Here is a 21,718-nt window from a genome sequence, read left to right as displayed (position 1 = left end):
ATGCTAAAGCTGTATCAAAAAAACACAAAGCTTGAGGGTCTTTTGTGATTTGTTTTTTCAAGGGCACTGTATTAGTTACCTCTGGCTGAGTAACAAATGACCCCAACATTTAGCAACTAAAACAACCAACACTTATTGCACAGTTTCTCATGGTCAGGAATCTGGCACAGTGGGGCTTAGGCCTTCATGGTGTCAGCTGGACTGTTGTCATCAAGGCTTGACAGAGAGGAAGAGGAAGAGCTTACAGCCAAGCTCATGCACACAGTTATGGTAGGATTCGGTTCTTCACTGACTACAGGCTAGAAGCCCTCCCCAATTCCCCTTCCTCTCCATAGGGAGCTCACAACATGGCAAACAGGCTTCCATTAAAGTGAGCAAATGAGAGTACAAGATAGGGTGAGCCAGATGGAAGCCAGAATCTTTCTGTAATCTAACCTTGGAAGTGACATCCTATCACCTTTACCCTGTTCTATTAATCAAAAGTACGTTATTAGATCTAGCTAAACTAAATGAGAAGGAATAAAACAAGGGTATGGATACCAGCAAGTGGGTATCATTGGGAGCCATCTTAAAAGCTGCCTACTACAGATGTTTAATGATACCTGACTTAAAAAGTAACCTACTTTAAAGGAATCTCAACCAGAGTGTCTTAACATTAGGAGTATACATACCATTGATTTCTTTGTAAAACTGACTGAACTTGCTTTGACAGAGATGAACCAAAAGTAAGCTGACAGGAGTATTTTTTAATAAATTTATATTTTTTCTTTCATTATCTAAGTATAGATGTATTAATTTAAGGCCATTTAAACAAAATAAGGTCAAGGCAAGTCAGCTTGCATAACTCCAACCTTCACATGGCTTTATGAATTAGGTCAATGTGCTTTTCAAAGATTAAAAGCGCCCCTTTTTTCCCCCAAACAGTTCCCCAGTTATTCAAGTTCACCAAAAAACAGGCCACTTTAAGGATTTAACATATAATTTCTTTTTAGTGAAAGGCAGTTAATAGTAAATCTAAAGGTAAAATACCAAGCAAAACAGGCAAATTAACGTACGGATGATGTTAAGCTGAAGAGACTAATCAACTTTAAGTTTACCTCCCATTTTAGAGGAAAAAGCCAATGTACTGCACAACACTAAATACTGATCTTAATAACCAAAATTTAAGCATTCCTCAAAGATATTATCAATACAAAAGGATCTATTCATCTTTGGACTGCTTACTCTTCGGTGCTAAGGTGGAAAGTTGAAGATGCTTAATGATATCTACCAAAACTACACAAAGTAGTAAAAGCAAAAAGAAATTGATATTAAAGCACAAATGGCTTGCATACTTGAAGTCTGATGTTAACAGCACATTTACACAAAATCCTAAACTCTAAGTTTCCAACTATAAAATATCATCTCCCCCAAATCAATTAATTTTTGGTGTAGAAAGTGCTAGACTCCAGATTAAGAGTACTGCATTTAATAACACCTTTTTCCTTCAATCATTTCCTAAAAATATTTGTTAAAAATATCAGTAGGTCATAAAACCGGATGTGATTTTTTTAAAGAATATAATTGTTAACAAAAGGTTATAAAAGATGTCACTGAGAAATTGTGCTTTATGTGTGGCAGAAAAAGCTTAAGAACAATCTACTGACGTTTGCTTCTAAAAAAGATTTAATTGCACCGTCAAGGGGGAAATCTATCCTTTCCTTCAGCTGAGGTGCCAATTCTTAGTGCCATGATTATACTTGCTAAGACCTGGTGGATAGAGCCATGATCAGCTACTATTGCCCAACATAAACATTTCTGTGAGTTACAGCTGACGTGAAGTTTGAAGCTACTACCCTAGACTGTTGAAGCTCTATGGCTCTTTAACAACCCCCTGGGCCATCCAGGTCTCCTGGCCTATACACACTTATCTGGGGCTTTAGTTTGAATTTATTAACCTTATTTAAGAGATGACTTTTCAGTAGCCTGAGAGTCTGGAAACAGATGGGTCACTTAAAAATCTATATATTTTTTTCCCCCCCAAATACTATGAATTAGCAATGCTAAAAATACCTTCCATGTATTTCAGCCTTGAGCAAATGAGTAAGTATATTAAAGAGAGTAGCAACAACTGAGGGTTACAGAACGGAGGAGGGGTGGGGGAATGGGGTAACCAGGTGATGGGTATTAAGGAAGGCACGTGTTGTGATGAGCACTGGGTGTTATATGCAACTAATAAATCGCTGAACACTGTATCAAAAACTTATGATGTACCATATGCTGGCTAACTGAACATAATTTAAAAAAAGAAAAAAAAGAAAGATAGTGGCAGCCAGGAGTCTTTCTGTTGAGGGAATTACAAATAAGGAAAAGGGAAAGAAGAGAAAGTAGTGATAGACTGTAACTGAAGGTATTGAAATAAACCCATGGTTTTTAACAGGTGTAAGTATAGCTATTTGTATATGTGTCTATCTGCTAAGAGGGACCACAGCCAATGACACACCAGCAGTGGGAGCAAACCTAGCACTTCAATCTTGGTTCCCGTATTCCATTGTCCATAAAAAGAAAGCAGGGCTCCTTGAAGAAATGACTGATTCCAGGACTAGGGCAGGGCAAGTACAAGATGAACCTGGAATATCTGATAGTACCAAAAAGAAAGAGCTCAAATTATGTTGAATACATGACACAACTGGGACTTCTGACACACACAGGGAACATTCTGGGGCCCCAATGGTCAAATGTGGTACAATTAACAACATCAAAATAAATAGTAATGGATTTAATCTGTTAACTAAGAATCCATGAATCCATCTGTTAAGAATAAATGAACAGGTTAAATACTTGCTTTTATTACAATGTCAACAACTAATAAATATAGATGGAATGATGGACTTAGAAAATCAGTCACTCACTCCAATAGGGACTTGGAGGAAGGGCAGGTTTAACTGTCCCATGGCCAGACATCGTCTTTCCGGGGCTCAGTGACATGCCAAGAGCTGTTTCTCAATAGCCATCCAATTACCTGCTGCAGATGGCATGACCTTACTCCAGAATCCCAGGGGCCTGTATTATGATTCTCCCACTGAATTTGCTATAAATTCCACACTGCATTTTTTCTTACCACAGACACCACTAAGGTCTGCTGGATCACAAGGTCCAAATGTCTGTCAGGGCTACTTACACCAAAGCTTGCAACTGTCCCAGAGAACTCTCCTGCTCTGGGCCCCATTCAAAGTTGGCAGCCTTCCATGTTTCTTGGTATAGGAGCCAGCATTGTTCCTAGTTGTGGAATGCCTTGTCTCCAGAAGGAAAAGAGGCCAACAAAATGTTCTACTTCTTTGTGGTAGGGGCTGCACAAGGCAGCAATTTGACTTTCACTTTGGAGGAGATATCCTGCATTCCCCTGACAATTAGATCTCCAAACTTTACTCAAGTGACCGGTCTCTCAGTCTTCTTAGTGTTTATCTCCCATCGTCTGGGGTACATGTATCTCACCAAGGTCTTCAGGATAGTAGTCACCTCTTGTTCATCTGTCTAACCACATGATATTGTCAACAAAATGGACCAGTGTAGTGTCATGAAGGGTATTCAGGCGGTCCATATATCTTTATATTATATTATGACTGAAGATGGGAGAGTTAACATAGCCCTGAGGAAAAACTCCGTCTAAATGAATAGTGTTGACTGTTCTTTGTGAAGGTGAAGTGTTTCTGATTCTTTTTTCTAACTGGAATGGAAGAAAACACATTGCCAAATTAGTGACACACCAGGTATCTGAGGTCTTACTAATCTGTTCTAGCAATGAGGGCAGCACAGAACAGCAGCTGTACTAAGAGTTACTACTTGGTTAAGTCAGCAGTAGTCCATAGTAACTCTCCAGGATCTGTCCAGTTTATTTAGGAGCTGGACTGGTATATTAAAGAAATAGAACTGGGACCAGCACTCCTGTATCTTTTAGGTCTTAAACGGTGGCACTAATCTTCATTTTTCCCCCAAAATACAGTATTATATCTGATTTACTGTCTTGGTGGTGGGGGGGGGTGGGCAGTTTCAGAGGGCTCTGTTTGGCAATCCCCATTATAACCCCTACTCCACAGATCAGGGACCCAATGTGGCAGTTACTCCAACTGCCACATAAATAGATTCTAATTATGCACTTGGAGCCACTGTGAGACTAACTTGAGCCAGAACACCTGGTCTGGTAAATGTCCATTTTAACAGGAAGGCTGTAAATGTTGCTTTAAATTTCCAGATACCAAAATCAACTCAAATCCTATGACCGATAGTCCTCAAAATACCTGATTATTACCCTTTCCCTAGTGTAGTCACTTAGAGATGGTCACAAAGCCCTTTTGAAGAAATGTCATGTATTTAGGTACTTTCTGTGTTGCGGTAGGGTTCTTCTTCCCTGGGACTCATCCACATACTCAGTTCTAGATCTGGAAATTGTTTTAGGTCTGGAAACTAAGCAAGGGATCATGTCTTTTTACTGCTGTCACTGCCTGTCGTCAGTCTCCTGCTCCTCCATTTTTGCTTTTTCAGGGTAATAGATGTTAATCAGCACCCTCACGGACTGCCCATCTATTTTGCCCGTAGGGAGACTATGCTCTATTAGTGGACTCTAGAACTCCTTGTGGGTCAAGCTCTTTTGGATGTAAGAATGACTTTGCCAGTTATTATAACTGTGGTCTTCTAGCTTCTGGCTGTTAAGCAACAGCACCTGGCTTCCCTTACTTCAGGGCTCTATTATTCCCATGGATGTTAATGAGCCTGCTCTGTGGCTGCTTCGCTTCCCTCCATCCCAGACTTGAAGAGGACAGCTACCACCAAACTTCTAAGTGATGTTGAAGTTTCTCTCACCAGTGCTCTCCTGATGGCCTTGGGTGAATGGTGTAGATTCTAGGCCAGCTCATGGAGTACAATCCTCCAGTGAATCTTCTGGCCTTATGCAATGTATCCATTCCAGCATGCCCATTTGCTCAGCCTCTTTATTCCTTCCTCCACAGTCTGCCAGGGCAACTCAGACGTTTTTCACCTCGCTGAGATTTAACCCATTGAAATCTTGGTTACTGGTTAGTTATTTGCTTGGCAACTAGGAAAGGAGAAAGGGAGTAAAGGAGGAGGGCTACTGCCTTGTGGGCAAGAGGCATCTGCAGTATCTCCAGCAGAGCAAACATACTAGTTTTTACTAAAGAAGGGCTACCTTTGCAAGCCCTGAGGGTCCAGAGGGAAGAGCAGGGGAGTCCATTGAGATGACCCCATCCCTTGGGGCACCTGGGTGGCTTATCAGTTGAGTGTCTGACTCTTGATTTCGGCTCAGGTCATGATCTCAGGGTTGTAGGATAGCGCCCTGGTGTTGGGCTCAGTGGGAACGTCTGCTTCTCTCCCTCTTCCTCTCTTCTGTCCCTCCCCCTGCTCATGCTTCGTCTCTCTCTCAAATAACTAAATGAATCTTAAAAAAAAAAAAAAAAAGGACTCCATCCCATATTTAGGACCTAGATTTCCCCACCTTCACATTAACAAAGCCATGTTAGCTAAACATTCAAAGCTTAAATGTCTCTGGAGCTCTGTGACGTCAACATTGGCTAACTCTTCAGCATGTAGTTAACGGACTCTGACCTTCTAGGTTATGAAGGCTACCACAGGAGGCCTCCAGCTCTAACACTGAGCTATTCACGACTTGTTAACAGCTATTTCTATTTTCCTTCTGCAGTACTTCAATACAACTTAACCGTAATCAGCCAACTCTATTGTCTTTGTAGATGTTATTCCTCCCGTATTTTTCAAATGCCTGTACACTTACCACAGTTCCCCTTCACTGGGACATTATCCCAGGTCAACACTGGTGAAATCTTTAATAATTAATCTGCAGGCTTATGCCAGGGGCAATGAGTGTCCTACCTACCAATCACGGTGGCCTCTTTGGCCAAGAAATGGAATGAGCCATTTCTAAATCTCAATTTTACCATCCCAGAAGCCAAGATGGAGTTAAGTATATAAGATTTTTTATTAGGGGAAATATTTGTGAGAGAAAATGGGGCGGAGGCCAGGAAGACTGGGTGAACTGTCACACGATGATGCAAGTCTGACCCTAAGTGAAAGAGAGAGGGAAGGCAGGTTGGGTGGAAGTGTTCTAGATGGCCATGTAGCCTAAGGAAGGCTTGGCAAGGCAATGGAGGACTCCTTGAACCCCTGCAGGCCATCAGGGAAGTCTTGCATCTGCCAAAAACAGGCCTTAGTCTCTGCCATGCTCTCAGTGAGCTGCAAAAGAAACAAAGTCTTGGCACAAACATAATGATGGATTTCAGAGCACAGCAGCTGGGTCCTTGGTCAATTAATTAAGCTCCTTGTAGTGAGGGTCTGTGAGGTGCATTCTCATAGTAGTCTCATCATCCTAGCAAGAGGGAGAGCAGAAATTCAAATTAGGTAGTTTGGTTCCAGAATCTATACTCCAACCACTACACTAAGAAGGCATCTCTTAGAGCTGCGGAGGACTGAAATAAATGGTCCTCTATCATGTTGGAAGATTTATATGGCAGGCTGGACCAAATTGGTAAGAATCATTAGGCTCCTCTAAAGAGTTTGTACTTCATTCTACAGACAATAAAGTGGGGAAAGGGGGTACATCACAGATTAATGTATATGAATATATTCCATATGCATTGCATACACACATGAATATTTATAAACCCATATGTAGCTTTAGTTTCCTGTGGCATAACTATGGCATAAGTTTAGCAGACTTGAAAACAGCTGCAACAAACAGTGATTCCTGGACTGCATATACGGTAAGATGTATCACCCTGCATATATGGTAAGATGGTCAGAAAGTATTGACAAATCATTCATACCAGCTAGGATGTAAAAATCTGGGGGAAAAATGGACTCAGATAAATTCATTTTCTATCTCTCGGTATAAGATCTTACCATGGCACCAAGCTATCAAAAATTCATCTAATTTTTACTACTTTATTAATAGTTTTGAAAATTATATTCTACCATTTTTATGCAAAGGCACTCTTTTCACTTATACTGTGTGTCAAATAGGCATTTACAGGCTAAATGAAGAACATAACCACTATCTATAACATAATTCCCTGGGAATCTGTGTAAGCTCCCAACAATCAATTTACAGATGAATTCTATAAAATATAACCTTCTATAAAAAGGAGATCACACAATTATTCATTAAATAGTTAGTGTTGCAAAAAACAGGTAAGTCTTAATTCTATTTTATGGACATGGGAACCGAGCACAGAAATAGATGATTTTTTTTGCTCCACATCATGAAATCAAATATGAACCTAGAACTAGAGACTAAGGCAGATTCTTACACACCTATATTCATTAATAATACAAGTGTACAACTGCAGTATAGCCCTGCAACAGAATATTAAAACCTAAAGATGAAAAGAATCTCAAGAGAACATTGGTCCAACTTTCTGTAAAATGGCAGGTATTACTATTACCTGCTTATTACAAAGAATGAAAAATTAGTTGATCAAGGTCAAATCTAAAAATTAAGTAAAAATCCAAATTCAAAGCCTCTAGAAACTCAACATACACACCACTATTATTTATTACTTCAAGAGTACATATGTGAATCTGAATGGAGTTTTAAGATTTCAGACTGTTTCACTTCCTGACTTAATGCCTAAAAACATAAACTGTAAACTCAGCAAGAGCAATTTATGAATCTGGGACTAGGATATCTCTAAGTGATGATTTAGGGAACATAAACCATATATATTTATAGCCTGGCACAAGTAAATTTTGTTTATTCTTTAAACTAGGTTCCTAGTATACACATTATACTCCAAGGGCTATTAAAGGCACAAACTAGATTTTAGTATTAGGCTTTGGGATGCAATTCCACACAATGATTTCCTATGTTCCCTAGTTTTAAATGAAACTCTGTCTATCCCAAGTGCCGCGGGTCACGGGTGCCGGCACCTGCCCTCTACCTACAGGGAATTAGTTTGCTGCATGTTCATGTATAGCACATTTTGAAGATAAAGAACTGTAAACAGTTTCAGTGTTAAAAAAAAAAAATACCTAATTTTCAGCATTTTGTGAAAAAATTCTATAAATTACCCAAAGCAGCAATATGTAACCAAACACACTGAATGTTATAATACAAGATTTTAAAATAGACATAAAATTAGAATCAGTGAAAGAATTTTACAAGCAAATAACTACTTGTTACATACTGAAAGTTTCTGTTTAAGTCTTTGTTTCAAACACTTGATAAACAGGCAACTATATTGTCCCTTATTTCACCAAGGACTTATCTTACTACATTAACACATACGATAATTATAGATAGATAATACCTGTCCTAGGAAAAAGGTGTTTAAAAAGAAATCCAAGTACGCAGGTCAGGATAGATGTTAAACATGAACTTCAAATTTGGTTCTTGAGCTTCCTGACAGTCAAATCAGAAAGAGGCAAAACTTTCACTATCAGAAAGTGGTTTCCAAAAGTTTTTTAGAATCACATTCTAAAGTATCTTACATGGGATTTTATATAAAGGGTATTCTATGACATGGAGAACAATGTCCCTGACAATTATCGTTGAACAAATATGGTTAAAATGTTTTATATGGTTACTCTGAGTAGCTTGTTTAGGTGAAGGTACAAATTAAAATTCTACCCAGTGAAAGTGATATTGCTAGGGGGTGCTTTTGCAATACACATTTTTATACTGAAAGATTCTTAGACATGGATTAGTTTTCCCAATTGGGAGAGCAATTCTTATTTAATGGCTAGGAAACTCCAGTACAGACATCAAAAGTAAATTAACATGGTTAACACAATTTCATCATTTAGGGGCAGTCCCAAAATTTGAACCTTGGGATTCAGCAGGGAAGTTTAGTATCTCACAACTTCAACAGCATTGACTGTAACCCAAGGCTTCATAAGGATTTACTAGAAATTCTACCCTTCCCAAATGATGCCCTCTACCTACAGGGAATTAGTCTGCGGCATGTTCATGTATAGCACATTTTGAAGATAAAGAACTGTAAACAGTTTCAGTGTTAAAAAAACAGAAATAACTAATTTTCAGCATTTTGTGAAAAAATTCTATAAATTACCCAAAGCAGCCGTATGTAAGCAAACACAATGAATGTTTCTAAATGTATGCAAGAAGCCATGGGCAGCAAGGAATAATCAACGAGAGATGCAGCTGCTGTTCAATCGAAGTATTTCTCCTGCAATCTGCTTTGGGAATAATGAAGGTGGAAAATATCTAGAGAGAGCATCTAGTCTGCATATACACTTCTGCCCTATTTTCAAAGATCTCTATATAGATATCTACTCCAGTTTGTTCTTATCGTAAATCTTAGCACCAACAGTTTCTGTACCTTGTTACATACTTGGTAATTATTAAGCAACTAGTGTTCTTTCATTAACAAGATAATCACAATTACCCTACCTTTCTCCAAACACCTTACCCACTCATCTTTAGACCTCTTACTGGGGCATCCATTATTACCCTGAAAACATACTACAACTGTTTGGTACTTTATTTATTTATTTTTAAAAAGATTTTATTTATTTATTTGAGAGAGAGAGAGAATGAGAGACAGAGAGCATGAGAGGGAGGAGAGTCAGAGGGAGAAGCAAGGGAGCCCAATGCGGGACTCTATCCCAGGACTCCAGGATCATTACCCGAGCAGAAGGCAGTCGCTTAACCAACTGAGCCACCCAGGCGCCCCTGTTTCGTTCTTTAATACAAACCACAACTTCCCAGGATTTAGGTTATTTCATGATTTGTTCAAACTACAAATTAAAATAAAACTAACAGTTTTATTTATAAGGAGCAATGCTCTATCTTGGAATCAATTATTCAAAACAATATTCTTAGGTACTGAGGTAATTGATCACATAGTTTACCTTCTAGCAGGAAAAACAGACAACAAACTGGTAAACAAGTTGTCAGATTGGAGTGCTATGAAAAAAAAATTTAAGTGATAAGGGGCAGAGAGGGTTTTTGTGAGGAGGTAGCATCTGCCCTGCAAAGATGAGAATAATATTCCAAGCAATTTTTGGCTGAAGTAGGTTTAACTAGTTATTCTGCTATATATGCATTCATTGTGAATTTTATAACCTTGCACTGCTCCCTCCTGAATGTTCTTTTTCTTAATTTGAAGACTAATTCTATCTTTTAAAAGCTTTTTATTACCTCCTTAATTGGTGTATCCCATAAGTTTAAGAAGCATGCCTTCTAATTTAAACAAGTATTTTATAATATTAGTTCATTCTTTTAGTATATGTTGGAAGACCAAATTACCTTTAACAATGTGTGAAAAATAACAATATTTGAAAAAAATTCTTTGTGTTACTGGATAAGTCTACATGAATATTCTAAAAAACAGTAATTTTGTGATTCTTTCAACGTCGAACAGGCTGAAAGCAAACTGGCAGAGTAGGACCCATTCAGAAGATGAGGCTGATGGGAGGATGGAAGACAGAGTTAATTAATGATGGCTTGGTCTAACAGTAATGAAAGCCCAAAAGAGAAGTTAGTTGACAGAGATCACATATGTGAGATGAAGAGGCAAAATCAACTGGCAAAGTTGGAGAGAATCTTTTGCACCATACTAGCTCTTTGAGACATGCTGCCACCACCTGGGCAATAAGAAATTCTAAAGTATGGAAAAATTTTGGTTGTGATAATCAGTTAATCAACAATTACAAAATCAAAAAATATACTTTTATTTTATGAAATCAGCTTTTGACAAGTCTTTGGATATTAAGGAAGAGCAGGGATTTTGGCAAGATGTGTTTAGAATCCTGCTCTACTTTTCAAGTCTCTGATTCCTTATCTGTTAAATGGGTATAAGGGCATTATCATTTGGGGTTGTTTAGTCTCAGGATTAGTAATAATAGATCTGAAGCATCTAGCCCAGTACCTGGTACACAGTAAGTACTCAATAAATAGCTTTTAAGAAATTATTATTCTTCAGTATGACCTTGCAAATACTGCTAAGGCCTGATTATTACTTTTTAAATCAATAATTGTGCCCTTTAAGAAATGTATTTTCAGGGCGCCTGGGTGGCTCAGTCAGTTAACTATCTGATTTCGGCTCAGGCTGTGATCTTGGGGTCCTGGGGTAGAGTCCCATGTCTAGCTCCTTGCTCAGCGGGGAGGATGCTTATCCCTCTCCCACTACCCCTCCCCCCCACTCACGTGTGTGTGTATGTGTGTGTGTGTACACGCGCACATGCTCTCTCTCACATAAATAAATAAAATCTTAAAAAAAGAGAAATGTATTTTCATTATGTTTCAATGAAAGGAAAAAACTAACAATAAAATTCAGGGAAGAAACCAATTTCATCAAATTAAGTCAAATATGTGGCAGGTAGGAAAGTTCTCAAGATCTTTAGTCAAGTCTAGGTTTTTATAATAGAATCTTATTCAGGTTTTACTCATTCATGATGTTTTTTTTCATTCACAATTTTGACATGAGTCAAGGGGAAATGCAACTTTGTACTATCAAAAGACTTTTTAAGCAAACAACAGAGTAGGACTTAACTTCTTAAGAGAAAAAAAACAGCTACAATTTTATAATGTTCTTTTTTTCAAGATAACTAGTGTGAATGGGACAGGAAGTGTGATACACTGCACAGGAATTACGCAAAGACAAACCCTCCTTAACAGTGTAAGGCTTTGTTAATTTGGTTAAAGTTACATGAATAAGATTTCTTAAAAATAAATACAAGCAGAGCTTATTTCCTTGTTATTCTAAGTTGGCAATTCTTAAAGACATTTGTGAAAGAACAAAAATCCAATTAAGGATCTTTTCAAATAAAGGATAAGACCTTAAGAAAATGGTCTATGTTTCCACTAAATTCCTTGTTCTGCTGCCACTTATGAAGCCTAAGTTAGAAAAATGGCCAAGCCCAGTCCAACTGACATAATTTTAAAGCTGAAAGAACACCAGAGATGACCCAGTGTACGTTCCACATAAAGAAGAGGAAACAGGCTCAGAGTGACTTACAGTGTATACAGATCAGCAGAGACAAGGCCTGTGAAACTCAACTCACAAGCTAAGACTCCTCACTACAGAAAATAGTGCACAGTATTTGAACCAATTTTGACACCATCTTTCATGAAGGCAATGCAAGTTGCATTAAGGGGCTCAGCTGTGGCAACCCCTATGCTATTCCTGGGCTTGCATCCTGTCCTGGAACTGAAAACTAGGTCAGTATTAGGCTGTGAAGGCAGGGTCTAGATGACAGCCAAAGAGCTACAGAGGCTTCTGTCTTAGGCACCTTTTCTTGTAGCCCAAGACTGCAATGCATTTAACTAGAGAAGCAGCAGAGCAAACTACTGGGAAGGCAGTAACTGGGTATACTGTGTATCCAAGATGCAAACAAAACACACACACCTTGGCCTGGGGAGTGAAGGATGTTAAAATACATTCTGACCCCCTCCTAGAATTAATATTTGAACAAGTTTTCAGAGATCACATAGTTACCTATAGCAAGTAAAGTTTTCTGTACACACAATCCAGTGACTGAGTCTGCTTTTTCTGGCTACTACAGGTACAGGCTAGGTCCAAGCAGCAAAAGCTTTGAAACCATCATCCAAGTTTTCAAACAAGAATGAGTAAGAGGGCGCCTGGGTGGCTCAGTTGGTTAAGCGACTGCCTTCAGCTCAGGTCATGATCCTGGAGTCCCGGGATCGAGTCCCGCATCGGGCTCCCTGCTCGGCGGGGAGTCTGCTTCTCTCTCTGACCCTCCCCCCTCTCATGCTCTATCTCATTCTCTCTCTCAAATAAATAAATAAAATCTTTAAAAAAAAAAAAAAGAATGAGTAAGAAAACAACTGCTGCTAATACAACATACAAACATTAACATATGCCCAACGAACAGTATTTTAGATCACTAGATTCTTTGCCAAAAGCCTGTTCCCTGGTAAATAATAGTTACTGTTGTTACATCTAAACTAGTTATGCATGTCACAGCTTGCTCCTCAGAGAGAGCATTCTATAGTCTCTCAAGAATAAACACCTGCTTTATTTGACACACAAAAGTGAAGAGGTCTTGCAACATTCGCAGTGGTAGTCAAACAGAGCAGTTCAGAGCAAGCAATCACAAAATTTGGTCACCAACCAAACCAGCGTTAATCTCTCAGTTCCTGTAGATTAGAACACAATATTAAACTCACTCTTTCTGCTTGTTGACTTTTGCATCCCTTTATTTGTGGACTGAAAGAACAAGTTATCTCTGTGGGAACTCTATGCCCAGTTTATTTACCGAGTTTACTTTGGGCAAGTATGGTTCATTTTGTGTGGGGGCGTGTGTGTGAAATGAGTTAGGTTCTCAAACTAAAAACAAACAACAAAAATCCCCTCTTCACACAGCATGGTTGCATTTTCCCTTAGTAATAAGGTTCAGTGGATCCACCATGGTCCATTTGCTTCATTGTCTCCAGTACGTGTGGCTTTAACTACTGTCCAGCCAGAAGATGAGAGGGGCAAAGGGTGGGGTGGGAACCGGGAGAAGGAACGCTCCGGAATCCCTCAACAGTCGCTGTGTGACCCTCACCTTGGCTTCGGGCGGTTTGCGGAGACCCACTCCTTTCTTGCCGCCGCTCTTTAGTCTGTTTCCGGGGGCTACATACATCACCCATCGGGGCCCTCCATCAGCGGTCTCGCTCCAGCAGGGCAGGGGGCTGTCTCCTGGCTTACATCGGGGGTAAAGGCAGAGGGCCCGAGGGTTCCGGACCGGCTCCCGGAGGCCCGAGTCCACCCGCGCCTCCACGCTGGCCCCTTCGTCCCGGCAGGAAGCGCCGGTCTCGGGCTCCTCGCCAGAGGCCAGCCGGGGCGCCGCCGCACAGCGGCGCGGCCCCACCTGCGGCTCCCCGGGAAGCCGGGCGCCGCTCTCCCCCGCCCTCCCGCCCCCGCCAGTCTTCGAAGTCGAGAGCCCGGGACCCACACAGCAATGGCGCAGCCGGAAACCGGCCCCTCGACTTCCTCAGGCCCACTCGGGGCTGGGGCCGGCCTGTGGGCGGGACGGGAAAGCCGCGGCTTCCGCCTTCCTGCTTCCGGCCTGGAGGTGAGTTGGGAGTAGGGGTCTGAGCCCCCGTTCCCGGCCGTGACGTAGGGTGGGCTGGTGGCGGCCGCTGGGGTGGGTCTGCCCGCGTGCCCAGAGGAGGGGCCACGGCGCCGGGCGGATCGAGCTGTGGCGGGATCAAGCCTGGATTCCCGGGAACCGCCCGCCGAGGCCGAGGGGCGCCTGAACGTGGCCCCCGGGGGCGGACGGCCGGATGGGCTAGGAAAGCAGGAATGAGCAAGGGCGAAAACAGGGATGGACGGGACGTGCTGATGGCGGTGAAGCACCATCCGCTGCAGCTCCAGGAGCCGCGCAGGTCTGGTTTGGAGATCAAGCCCGGTCGACCCGTTACGGAAAGAAGAAGGGTAATACGGATTCCTCCAGGTGTGGAGACACGGGCCTTTGGGTCCGAAATTGAAGTGCACGGGAGCTGTGTGGCCTGTGGACGATAACTTTTTTGCGTTAATGAAAAACTCAGCCACAAACCGGATCCTTCGCTCCCGCGTTACTCTTTTTTGCAAAGTTTTTTTCGCTTATCACTGAATTTTGCCTTAGTTAATTCATTACCGTGCTAGAGAAGCTGAAGGGACAGATGGGATCTCTGTGTGGTCCTAAGAATTCAAGGGCAGGGGGCGGAGGCTAGACTAATAATATACTACTAGAGGCGCTTTAACTAATGTTTTCTGTTGAAAATACGAAGAGGCCGGTGGAAGGATATTAAAGCCAGTGGTAGTTTCCTTGAAGTGATGGGATTGTGGGTGATTTATATTTTGTTTTGGTTTTCTGTAAAGAACACGAATTGTATCATAGGGAGACCAAAAAACCTTTAAAGAATAAAGTGAGATGTTTGATTTTGTAATTACATACCTAACCCTATAAATTAATATTTTTAGCATTAAAAGCTCAAAACCTAGGAATGGATGTGCTGTAACTTATCAGTGAACTAATTTGTCTTTTTATATATCCGTGAGCTTCATAATTTTATTTTGGAAGTAATTTAGTAAAATACTTGTAATTACTCCAGTAGGATTTTCTTAGCATTTGCAATTGTAGTAATGATTTCTTTCTTCAAATTAGGAAGAGATAGATATTAAATGTCTATAATATGCCAGGCAGTTTTACAGGTTGCATATATACGATTTCGAAATAGTCCATTTGAAAGTGTCTTAAAGTTATCCTGAATGTTGTGACTTAAACTTTTTTTTTTTTATCTGTTCTTTTCAACCCACCCAGTATATAAAATTTAAACCTTCTCTCACAAGTGTATGGTAGAGCTAAAGAAGAAGACAAACAAGTAAGGGTCATCTGAAATTGTAATTGGCTCACTAATAATCCCAGGACTAAGTTGGAAAGAAGTACTCAAGCATAAGGTAGATGACTTTTTAAATTCCCGCTGAAATTGTGGATGTATGTACACCCATTCCTACCCAAGTATTCTTAATTTTCACCTTTGAATAGAGGTTGACACAAACACTGAAAGGTTGAAAAGCCTCTGGGCAAAACAGAAAATGTCACTCAGATCCACACCATTCTTATTTACCAGATTGCCCTCCCATACCAACTCAAAGTGGAACAAAATGCATGGCACCTGTTATGGGTAATTTTCTCATTTATTAAATTATGTCCTCAAGTAGGAGTCTTCAGAGCTGAAAGAGGGCATAAAATAGCATGTCACTTTTTTGCTTATATTTCTTTGCATATGAATATGGATATTTCATGCTTCCCATACTCTCTCCTTTTCATTCCTGGAAACAGCTCTCCATTACCTTCCTTTCTCCAAGCATTTCATGTACTCTGTGGCTTGTCCTTTTCAAACACCAAATTTGATGAATCATACTTTTGTTAATTGTACTTAATACTAAGGATGTGTCAAAAAATAACAGGATTCCTCTGTTTCCTGGAAAGAGTGCTTAAGACTCGAGATTCTTATAAAAATGTCTGCTGCTAAATAAAATTTGTCTTGATTACGAAGAATGCATAGTCCCTATGACAGATTCCACATGGTTTTTAATCTTCTATACCTTTACATCTTTTAAGTGTTACCTAGTTTAATTATTTCTTCTTAACTGGAGATAGCAGTCTGTATTAAAATAGTACTAATTGATGCTTTTTAAAAATAAAAAACTAATGATAACAGAATTCTGAGTTAACTGATTGTATGATGTAACTTTTAAAAAAATTTGATTAACCACATAGTCTTTTCTTTTGTTGCCCCTCTCTTCTCTTTTTCAAAGACAACTACAAAGATGTTTGATATAAAGGCTTGGGCTGAGTATGTTGTGGAATGGGCTGCAAAGGACCCATATGGCTTCCTTACAACAGTTATCCTGGCCCTTACTCCATTGTTTCTAGCAAGTGCAGTACTGTCCTGGAAATTGGCCAAGATGATTGAGGCCAGGGAAAAGGAGCAAAAGAAGAAACAAAAACGTCAAGAAAATATTGCAAAAGCTAAACGACTAAAAAAGGATTGAAGGAATGAATGAACAGGCTATATAACCGGAGGAACATCATTTGGAAAATTATTCAGTGTTGAAAGGACCCACTAAGGTTTCTTTTCTGGTTTTTCTGGTTTTTATGTCAGTAATTTGTTGTAAACAAAGTCAGAGCACCTGTAAGAATCATGTTAGTTGTGACCTCTACTGCAGCAACTTTTAGGTTTTGGTGTAGAAGTCTATTGAGAGTTAACTGTAAATTGGCTTTTATTATGCTATAAATTCTTTATAATTGACTTAGTCATTTGCCATTTTGCAGATTGTGTTCTGAAATGAAACATCCTGTGGAGAAAAATGACTGTACATTATGAACTCTATTCAAATAACGGCTTAGAATGGGGTCCTGTTCTGGACGAAGGGAATTGAGAATGTAAAAATCACAACTGTCCAATGGTGAAAACTGTGCTTTGGCTTAAAGAGGCATATAGTATATTATTTACATCTATCATTATTGCTTATTTCTTGGCATAGAATCATTTCTGGCTTTCTCAAAGCCACATATTAACCAATGACTGTGTTCTGCATTTTTCTCATTTTAGTCTTTGAGATAATTAACAGACATTCTATATTTTTTAAAATCTCATTTTATAAGAATTCTCTTACTGGCTATTTAGAATACCACCTACCAGATAGAACAGTTTTTGTACTTATGAACCTGCCATTTTCTTAGAGATGTCTTGAGTAGAATAACACTATGATCTAAAGCTTGCAGTAAAAATGCCAAACCTTGTGGTACCTTGGAACCAGTGTATTCTTTATTGTGCTATGTAGAAATGTAAAGTAGTTAAAATGTCTTATCACATAATTTGCTCATTACATAGATGGCCACTTTTGTGTTTTTATTCATTTCTTCATTTTAATTTATCTAGTAGTGATGTTCTATACTTTCTGATCAAACAGGTTCATGTGAAAATTAAAACTTCATACTTCTCTTAAAGAATTCTTAAAAAGTAATAGTTAAGTACTATTTCATAAGTGGTAAAGGTTTAACATTTGGAAAAATTTTGTTCATCATACTAGTAATTGGGTGAAAAAGACAAATTATGTCAAAATGAGGATGTGTTAAAATTAGAAATAAAGAGCTAAAGGATATTTCCTTCAGCTAAGTAGTATAACTGGAATTTTTTACTGTTAAACATGGCTTTTATAAATGCGTAGTCTAATAATTTTATTCACTGTCAGTATATAATAGCTTATTAACGTTTTCCTCACCTCTGATAATGAATTTTAAATTACAAAAAAATTGTCCACCAGCTTTAATTTAAAAATGAAACTAGATATTGAAATAAATTTGATACTTTTTTATAAAGAGGTCCTGGGTTTTTTTTTTTTTTAAAGGGGGGTTAATAATAAGGTAATTAAGTTAGATGTGTTACAGAAGTTAGACTTTTAAGAGGGTTTTGAGTTTCATTTCTTTTTTTTTTTTTTAAGATTTTATTTATTTATTTGAGAGAGAGAATGAGAGACAGCACAAGAGGGAAGAGGGTCAGAGGGAGAAGCAGACCCCCCGCTGAGCAGGGAGCCCGATGTGGGACTCGATCCCGGGACTCCAGGATCATGACCTGAGCCGAAGGCAGTCGCTTAACCAACTGAGCCACCCAGGTGCCCCGAGTTTCATTTCTAGCCAAAAGTCTACTTAAAAAAGTTAAGGGCAATGTTTCTCAACTATGAAAACATAAGGACTCCTGAGAATGCTTATGGATTGGTCTAAACACTAGTACTTTCACTTTAGGTTGTCAGTTTCTACTTGGTGCCAGTGGAATGAACATATTGCAACTCCAGGCACTAAGATAATTCAGTGTTCCGTTCCGTTACTTTAGCGATCTAGGATATCTAGTGATCTTTTTATTGTCACTGAACGTTTTAATAGTTGAAATTATCATTGGAATTAAAAATATGCTTCTATGGATCTACTGGCCCTCCTGGGCCCACAGAGCACAGTTTAAGAAAAATGAGGTTAAGATATATCTAAAATGTGTTTGGGTTTCTGCAGTCAAGCTGTTCGTGAAAGGAATTTATATCCATAAATCTTGCTTATGGCCACATTTTAGAGTCAAATATTGAAGCAAAAGGTATATTCACCGTAATTCTCAGTTATTTACTAAAAGCTGTGTTTTCATTGGTTCTCTTGTTACAATTTAAAGATAGTTATTTAACTGAAATCTGTTTTTCTATCATTTCTTTTAAAGTCTAACACATGCCAGTTTTGTATTTGACATATACCATTTGTTGTTCCTTCAGCTTTAGCTTTTTCTAACATTTATGAAGCCTTTTTATATATGCGAGATCAATAGGTTTTATAATATGTATGTCTGTATACTTATGTGTATGTGGGGGTGGGGGGATGTAAAATAGAGAGTATTGTGAGGGTTGGGATTCTTCAGAAAAATCAGAATCTCATTTACTATTAGCTATAATACTTTTTTTTTTTAAAGATTTTATTTATTTATTTGACAGAGAGAGACACAGCAAGAGAGGTAACACAAGCAGGGGGAGTGGGAGAGAGAGAAGCAAGCTTCCGGCCGAACAGGGAGCCTGATGCGGGGCTCGATCCCAGGACCCCGGGATCATGACCTGAGCGGAAGGCTAGACGCTTAATGACTGAGTCACCCAGGCGCCCCTAGCTATAATACTTTTAAAAATTGCCTTTTATGTAGTTTCTGAAATTTTGAGAACTAATATAATCAGTTACCTTTTTATGGCTGGTTTTGGAAAACACACAGGCTGTTTATAACAGACATTTTACCCAAAAAGAAAAAAAAACGTTTGTGTGTCAGAATTTGATCCATACTATCCATGTGATAAACTTCAGCATGGTATTACTGTATGAGTTTATACTTTTTAGTATAGCATTTTTTACTTTTATTTCTTGAAATTATAGTAAGCAAGCAAAGTAAGCTTACCATGCTGTGAGCTGGAAAACCAGTGTTGAGATAAATTATAATTAGCAGGTCCTGACCCATTCCTTCTCTCCTTGTACATAATGTAAAGGGGCAAGGGGCACTTACACCTCATCTGGTATTATGTTAGAGGATGTCTGATTCCTATTCATGATTGTTTTTATGTTTGCAATTGGTTATAGCATCACTCTGATTTACTTCATATTTGGAATATATACATGTATATATACATGTAACCTCTGGTAACCCTCAAACATATTAAAACAGATTCCATGTTCAAATACCACAAGTTTGGAAAATATAAAATAGAACTTAGGATTTATTCCTAAGAGATTTCTTGAAGTCTTTTAACGTAATTTGACTATCATAGACTCTTCTCGCTTCTGTTTTTTTCCCTAAGGAACACAAACACAGTTTGAGAAAGCCTGTTCTATATAAATTCAGGTTACATTTTATTTTATTTTTGTTTTTGTGTTTTATTTTTTGTTTGGTGAGATCAGGTTACATTTTAAATAGTAAGGTTAAAGATAGCATTGAAAAGATAACATTAAAAAATATAATGGTATTGGTTCAAGGCTGATTAAATTAAGAAATGAAATAAGTGACAGCCAGAAATCAGTTCATAAAAGTAGAAATGGAAAAGAGTAATATAATAATGGGAAAATTTTTTTCCTCCATTTTTGTTGATTTCAACTTCACATATCCAAGCCATAGCTAATAGGCTAGATTTGTATGATTAAACCCATCAGGCAACAAATTTTCTGTACTTGAGCGGTCAGAAATCTGCTACATGCACATATAGCACAGGCATGGGAAATCAAGAACAATTTACCTCTGAGAAAGTATGTAAGGTATATACAACACTTTCATTACTTTGAAATGAACATTTTTACTTTTGGAATTAAAAAATTTTGCATAGGTCTGAAGTCTTGAAGAAAGATATTTTCACTTATTTTAAGGCATTTTCACAAAAAAAAACTTGTAAATGTCCAAAATATAACTATTTAAAATATGACATATGGTGGACAAACTAATACTTTATTTAATGCTTTAATTGTGCTTTGCATGTGTCTGGCATAAAAGCCAAATATAAAAAAGGTTGCTTATAAAGGTAATTTGAATTAGGCCAAAGTTATAATTCAATTTTTAGGTAGGACATTTAACTCTGTTTTGATACCATCTAACAGCGCCACTAAAAAATGTTAGTCTTGAGAAAAGGAGTGCGGATGGATTACTATAAATGTCATTTCCACTTCTTGAAATCACTGTAATACTGCATGCTCTAGGGGTATCTGGTTGGTTCAGTCAGTAGAGTGTGCGACTCTTGATATTGGGGTTGTAAGTTTGAGCCCCACATTGGATGTAGAGATTATTTAAAAATAAAATCTTTTTTTAAAAAAAGTGCGTGTTCTACTAATAATGGTGGGCCAGTATCATAATCTTACTTGAGGTATTTTTCCACAAGGACTTTTGGTTAAGATTTTCTTTTGCTGCTTCTGTAAAACAGGTATTTTAATTTAATTTATTTTACTTTATTTTTTTATGCCTCACCTACTTAGTATTTATTATCTTTAGGTTTTTATTTAAATTCCAGTTAGTTAAAATACAGTGTAACATTAGTTTCAGGTGTACACTTTAGTGATTTAACACTTCTATACATCACCCCAGTGCTCATCACAAGTGCCCTACTTAATCCCCATCACTTATTTCACCCATCCTCCCACCCTCTGGTAACCCTCAGTTTGTTCTTTATAGTTAATAAAACAATGATATTAAAATGAAAACAAAAATTAAAATGAATGTAAATTCTGTCATACATTAAGATATTTACAGACTGTAAGGCAAACATTAAAAGATATGTATAGAATACATTTATTTATTTATTTTTTAAAGATTTTATTTATTTGACAGAGAGAGACACAGCCAGAGAGGGAACACAAGCAGGGGGAGTGGGAGAGGGAGAAGCAGGCTTCCTGCTGAGCAGGGAGCCCAATGTGGGGCTCGATCCCAGGACCCTAGGATCATGACCTGAGCCGAAGGCAGATGCTTAACGACTGAGCCACCCAGGCGCCCTATAGAATACATTTAATAAGCTAATAGGTATTTGGCAGTAGAAATATTCTAGCATGTTAGAACATTTGCAATTTTTCTTATAACCCAGGACTCAAGAACATCTTAATTTACAGTCATTTGTACCTCTGTACTGCCTGGTGACTAGTTCCTTTTTTAAACTGATAAGAACAGATACTACACTTGATCTTAGCCAAAAGGCCAAGAAGCAAT

General features: G+C 38.6%; 1 protein-coding gene, 1 long non-coding RNA gene and 1 other non-coding gene across 10 annotated transcripts in view; 1 reads left to right on the top strand and 2 right to left on the bottom strand.

Annotated features, from left to right (window-relative positions):
* LOC118016821 overlaps window positions 1–13,706 on the bottom strand; it is a 65,304-nt gene extending 51,598 nt beyond the window's left edge. For all 5 annotated transcript variants that reach the window (XR_004680921.1, XR_004680923.1, XR_004680920.1 and 2 more), the window contains exon 1: window positions 13,537–13,706. This is a non-coding gene — a long non-coding RNA (uncharacterized LOC118016821). The remainder of the gene's footprint in view (window positions 1–13,536) is intronic.
* Window positions 13,707–14,004: 298 nt separating this feature from the next.
* Window positions 14,005–17,785, top strand: SMIM15 (small integral membrane protein 15). Of its 4 annotated transcripts, none has more exons than XM_035014496.1 (3): window positions 14,005–14,046; window positions 15,277–15,413; window positions 16,278–17,785. In XM_035014496.1, exon 3 carries the CDS (start codon window positions 16,290–16,292, stop codon window positions 16,512–16,514), a length of 225 nt encoding a protein of 74 aa, XP_034870387.1. In that variant the 5' UTR covers window positions 14,005–14,046; window positions 15,277–15,413; window positions 16,278–16,289; the 3' UTR covers window positions 16,515–17,785. The 4 variants fall into 4 exon arrangements, with proteins under 4 accessions (XP_034870387.1, XP_034870388.1, XP_034870385.1 ...); XM_035014497.1 differs by lacking the exon at window positions 14,005–14,046 and adding an exon at window positions 14,053–14,359; XM_035014494.1 differs by lacking the exon at window positions 14,005–14,046 and adding an exon at window positions 14,053–14,408.
* A 3,745-nt stretch (window positions 17,786–21,530) lies between these two features.
* LOC118017242 lies at window positions 21,531–21,718 on the bottom strand. The gene has a single exon (XR_004681098.1). It is a non-coding gene; the product is annotated as a U2 spliceosomal RNA (small nuclear RNA).

This window comes from Mirounga leonina, unplaced genomic scaffold, assembly GCF_011800145.1.
Source record: "Mirounga leonina isolate KUSES-001 unplaced genomic scaffold, KU_Mleo_1.0 Mir_168, whole genome shotgun sequence".
In the NCBI taxonomy this organism is placed as follows: domain Eukaryota; kingdom Metazoa; phylum Chordata; class Mammalia; order Carnivora; family Phocidae; genus Mirounga; species Mirounga leonina.
Note: the sequence above shows the minus strand (reverse complement) of the source record. Positions and strands in the feature narration are given on the sequence as shown.

Excerpts from the sequence above, each read along its gene's own strand:
- SMIM15 (XM_035014496.1), top strand. The coding sequence starts at position 16,290 with ATGTTTGATATAAAGGCTTGGGCTGAGTATGTTGTGGAATGGGCTGCA.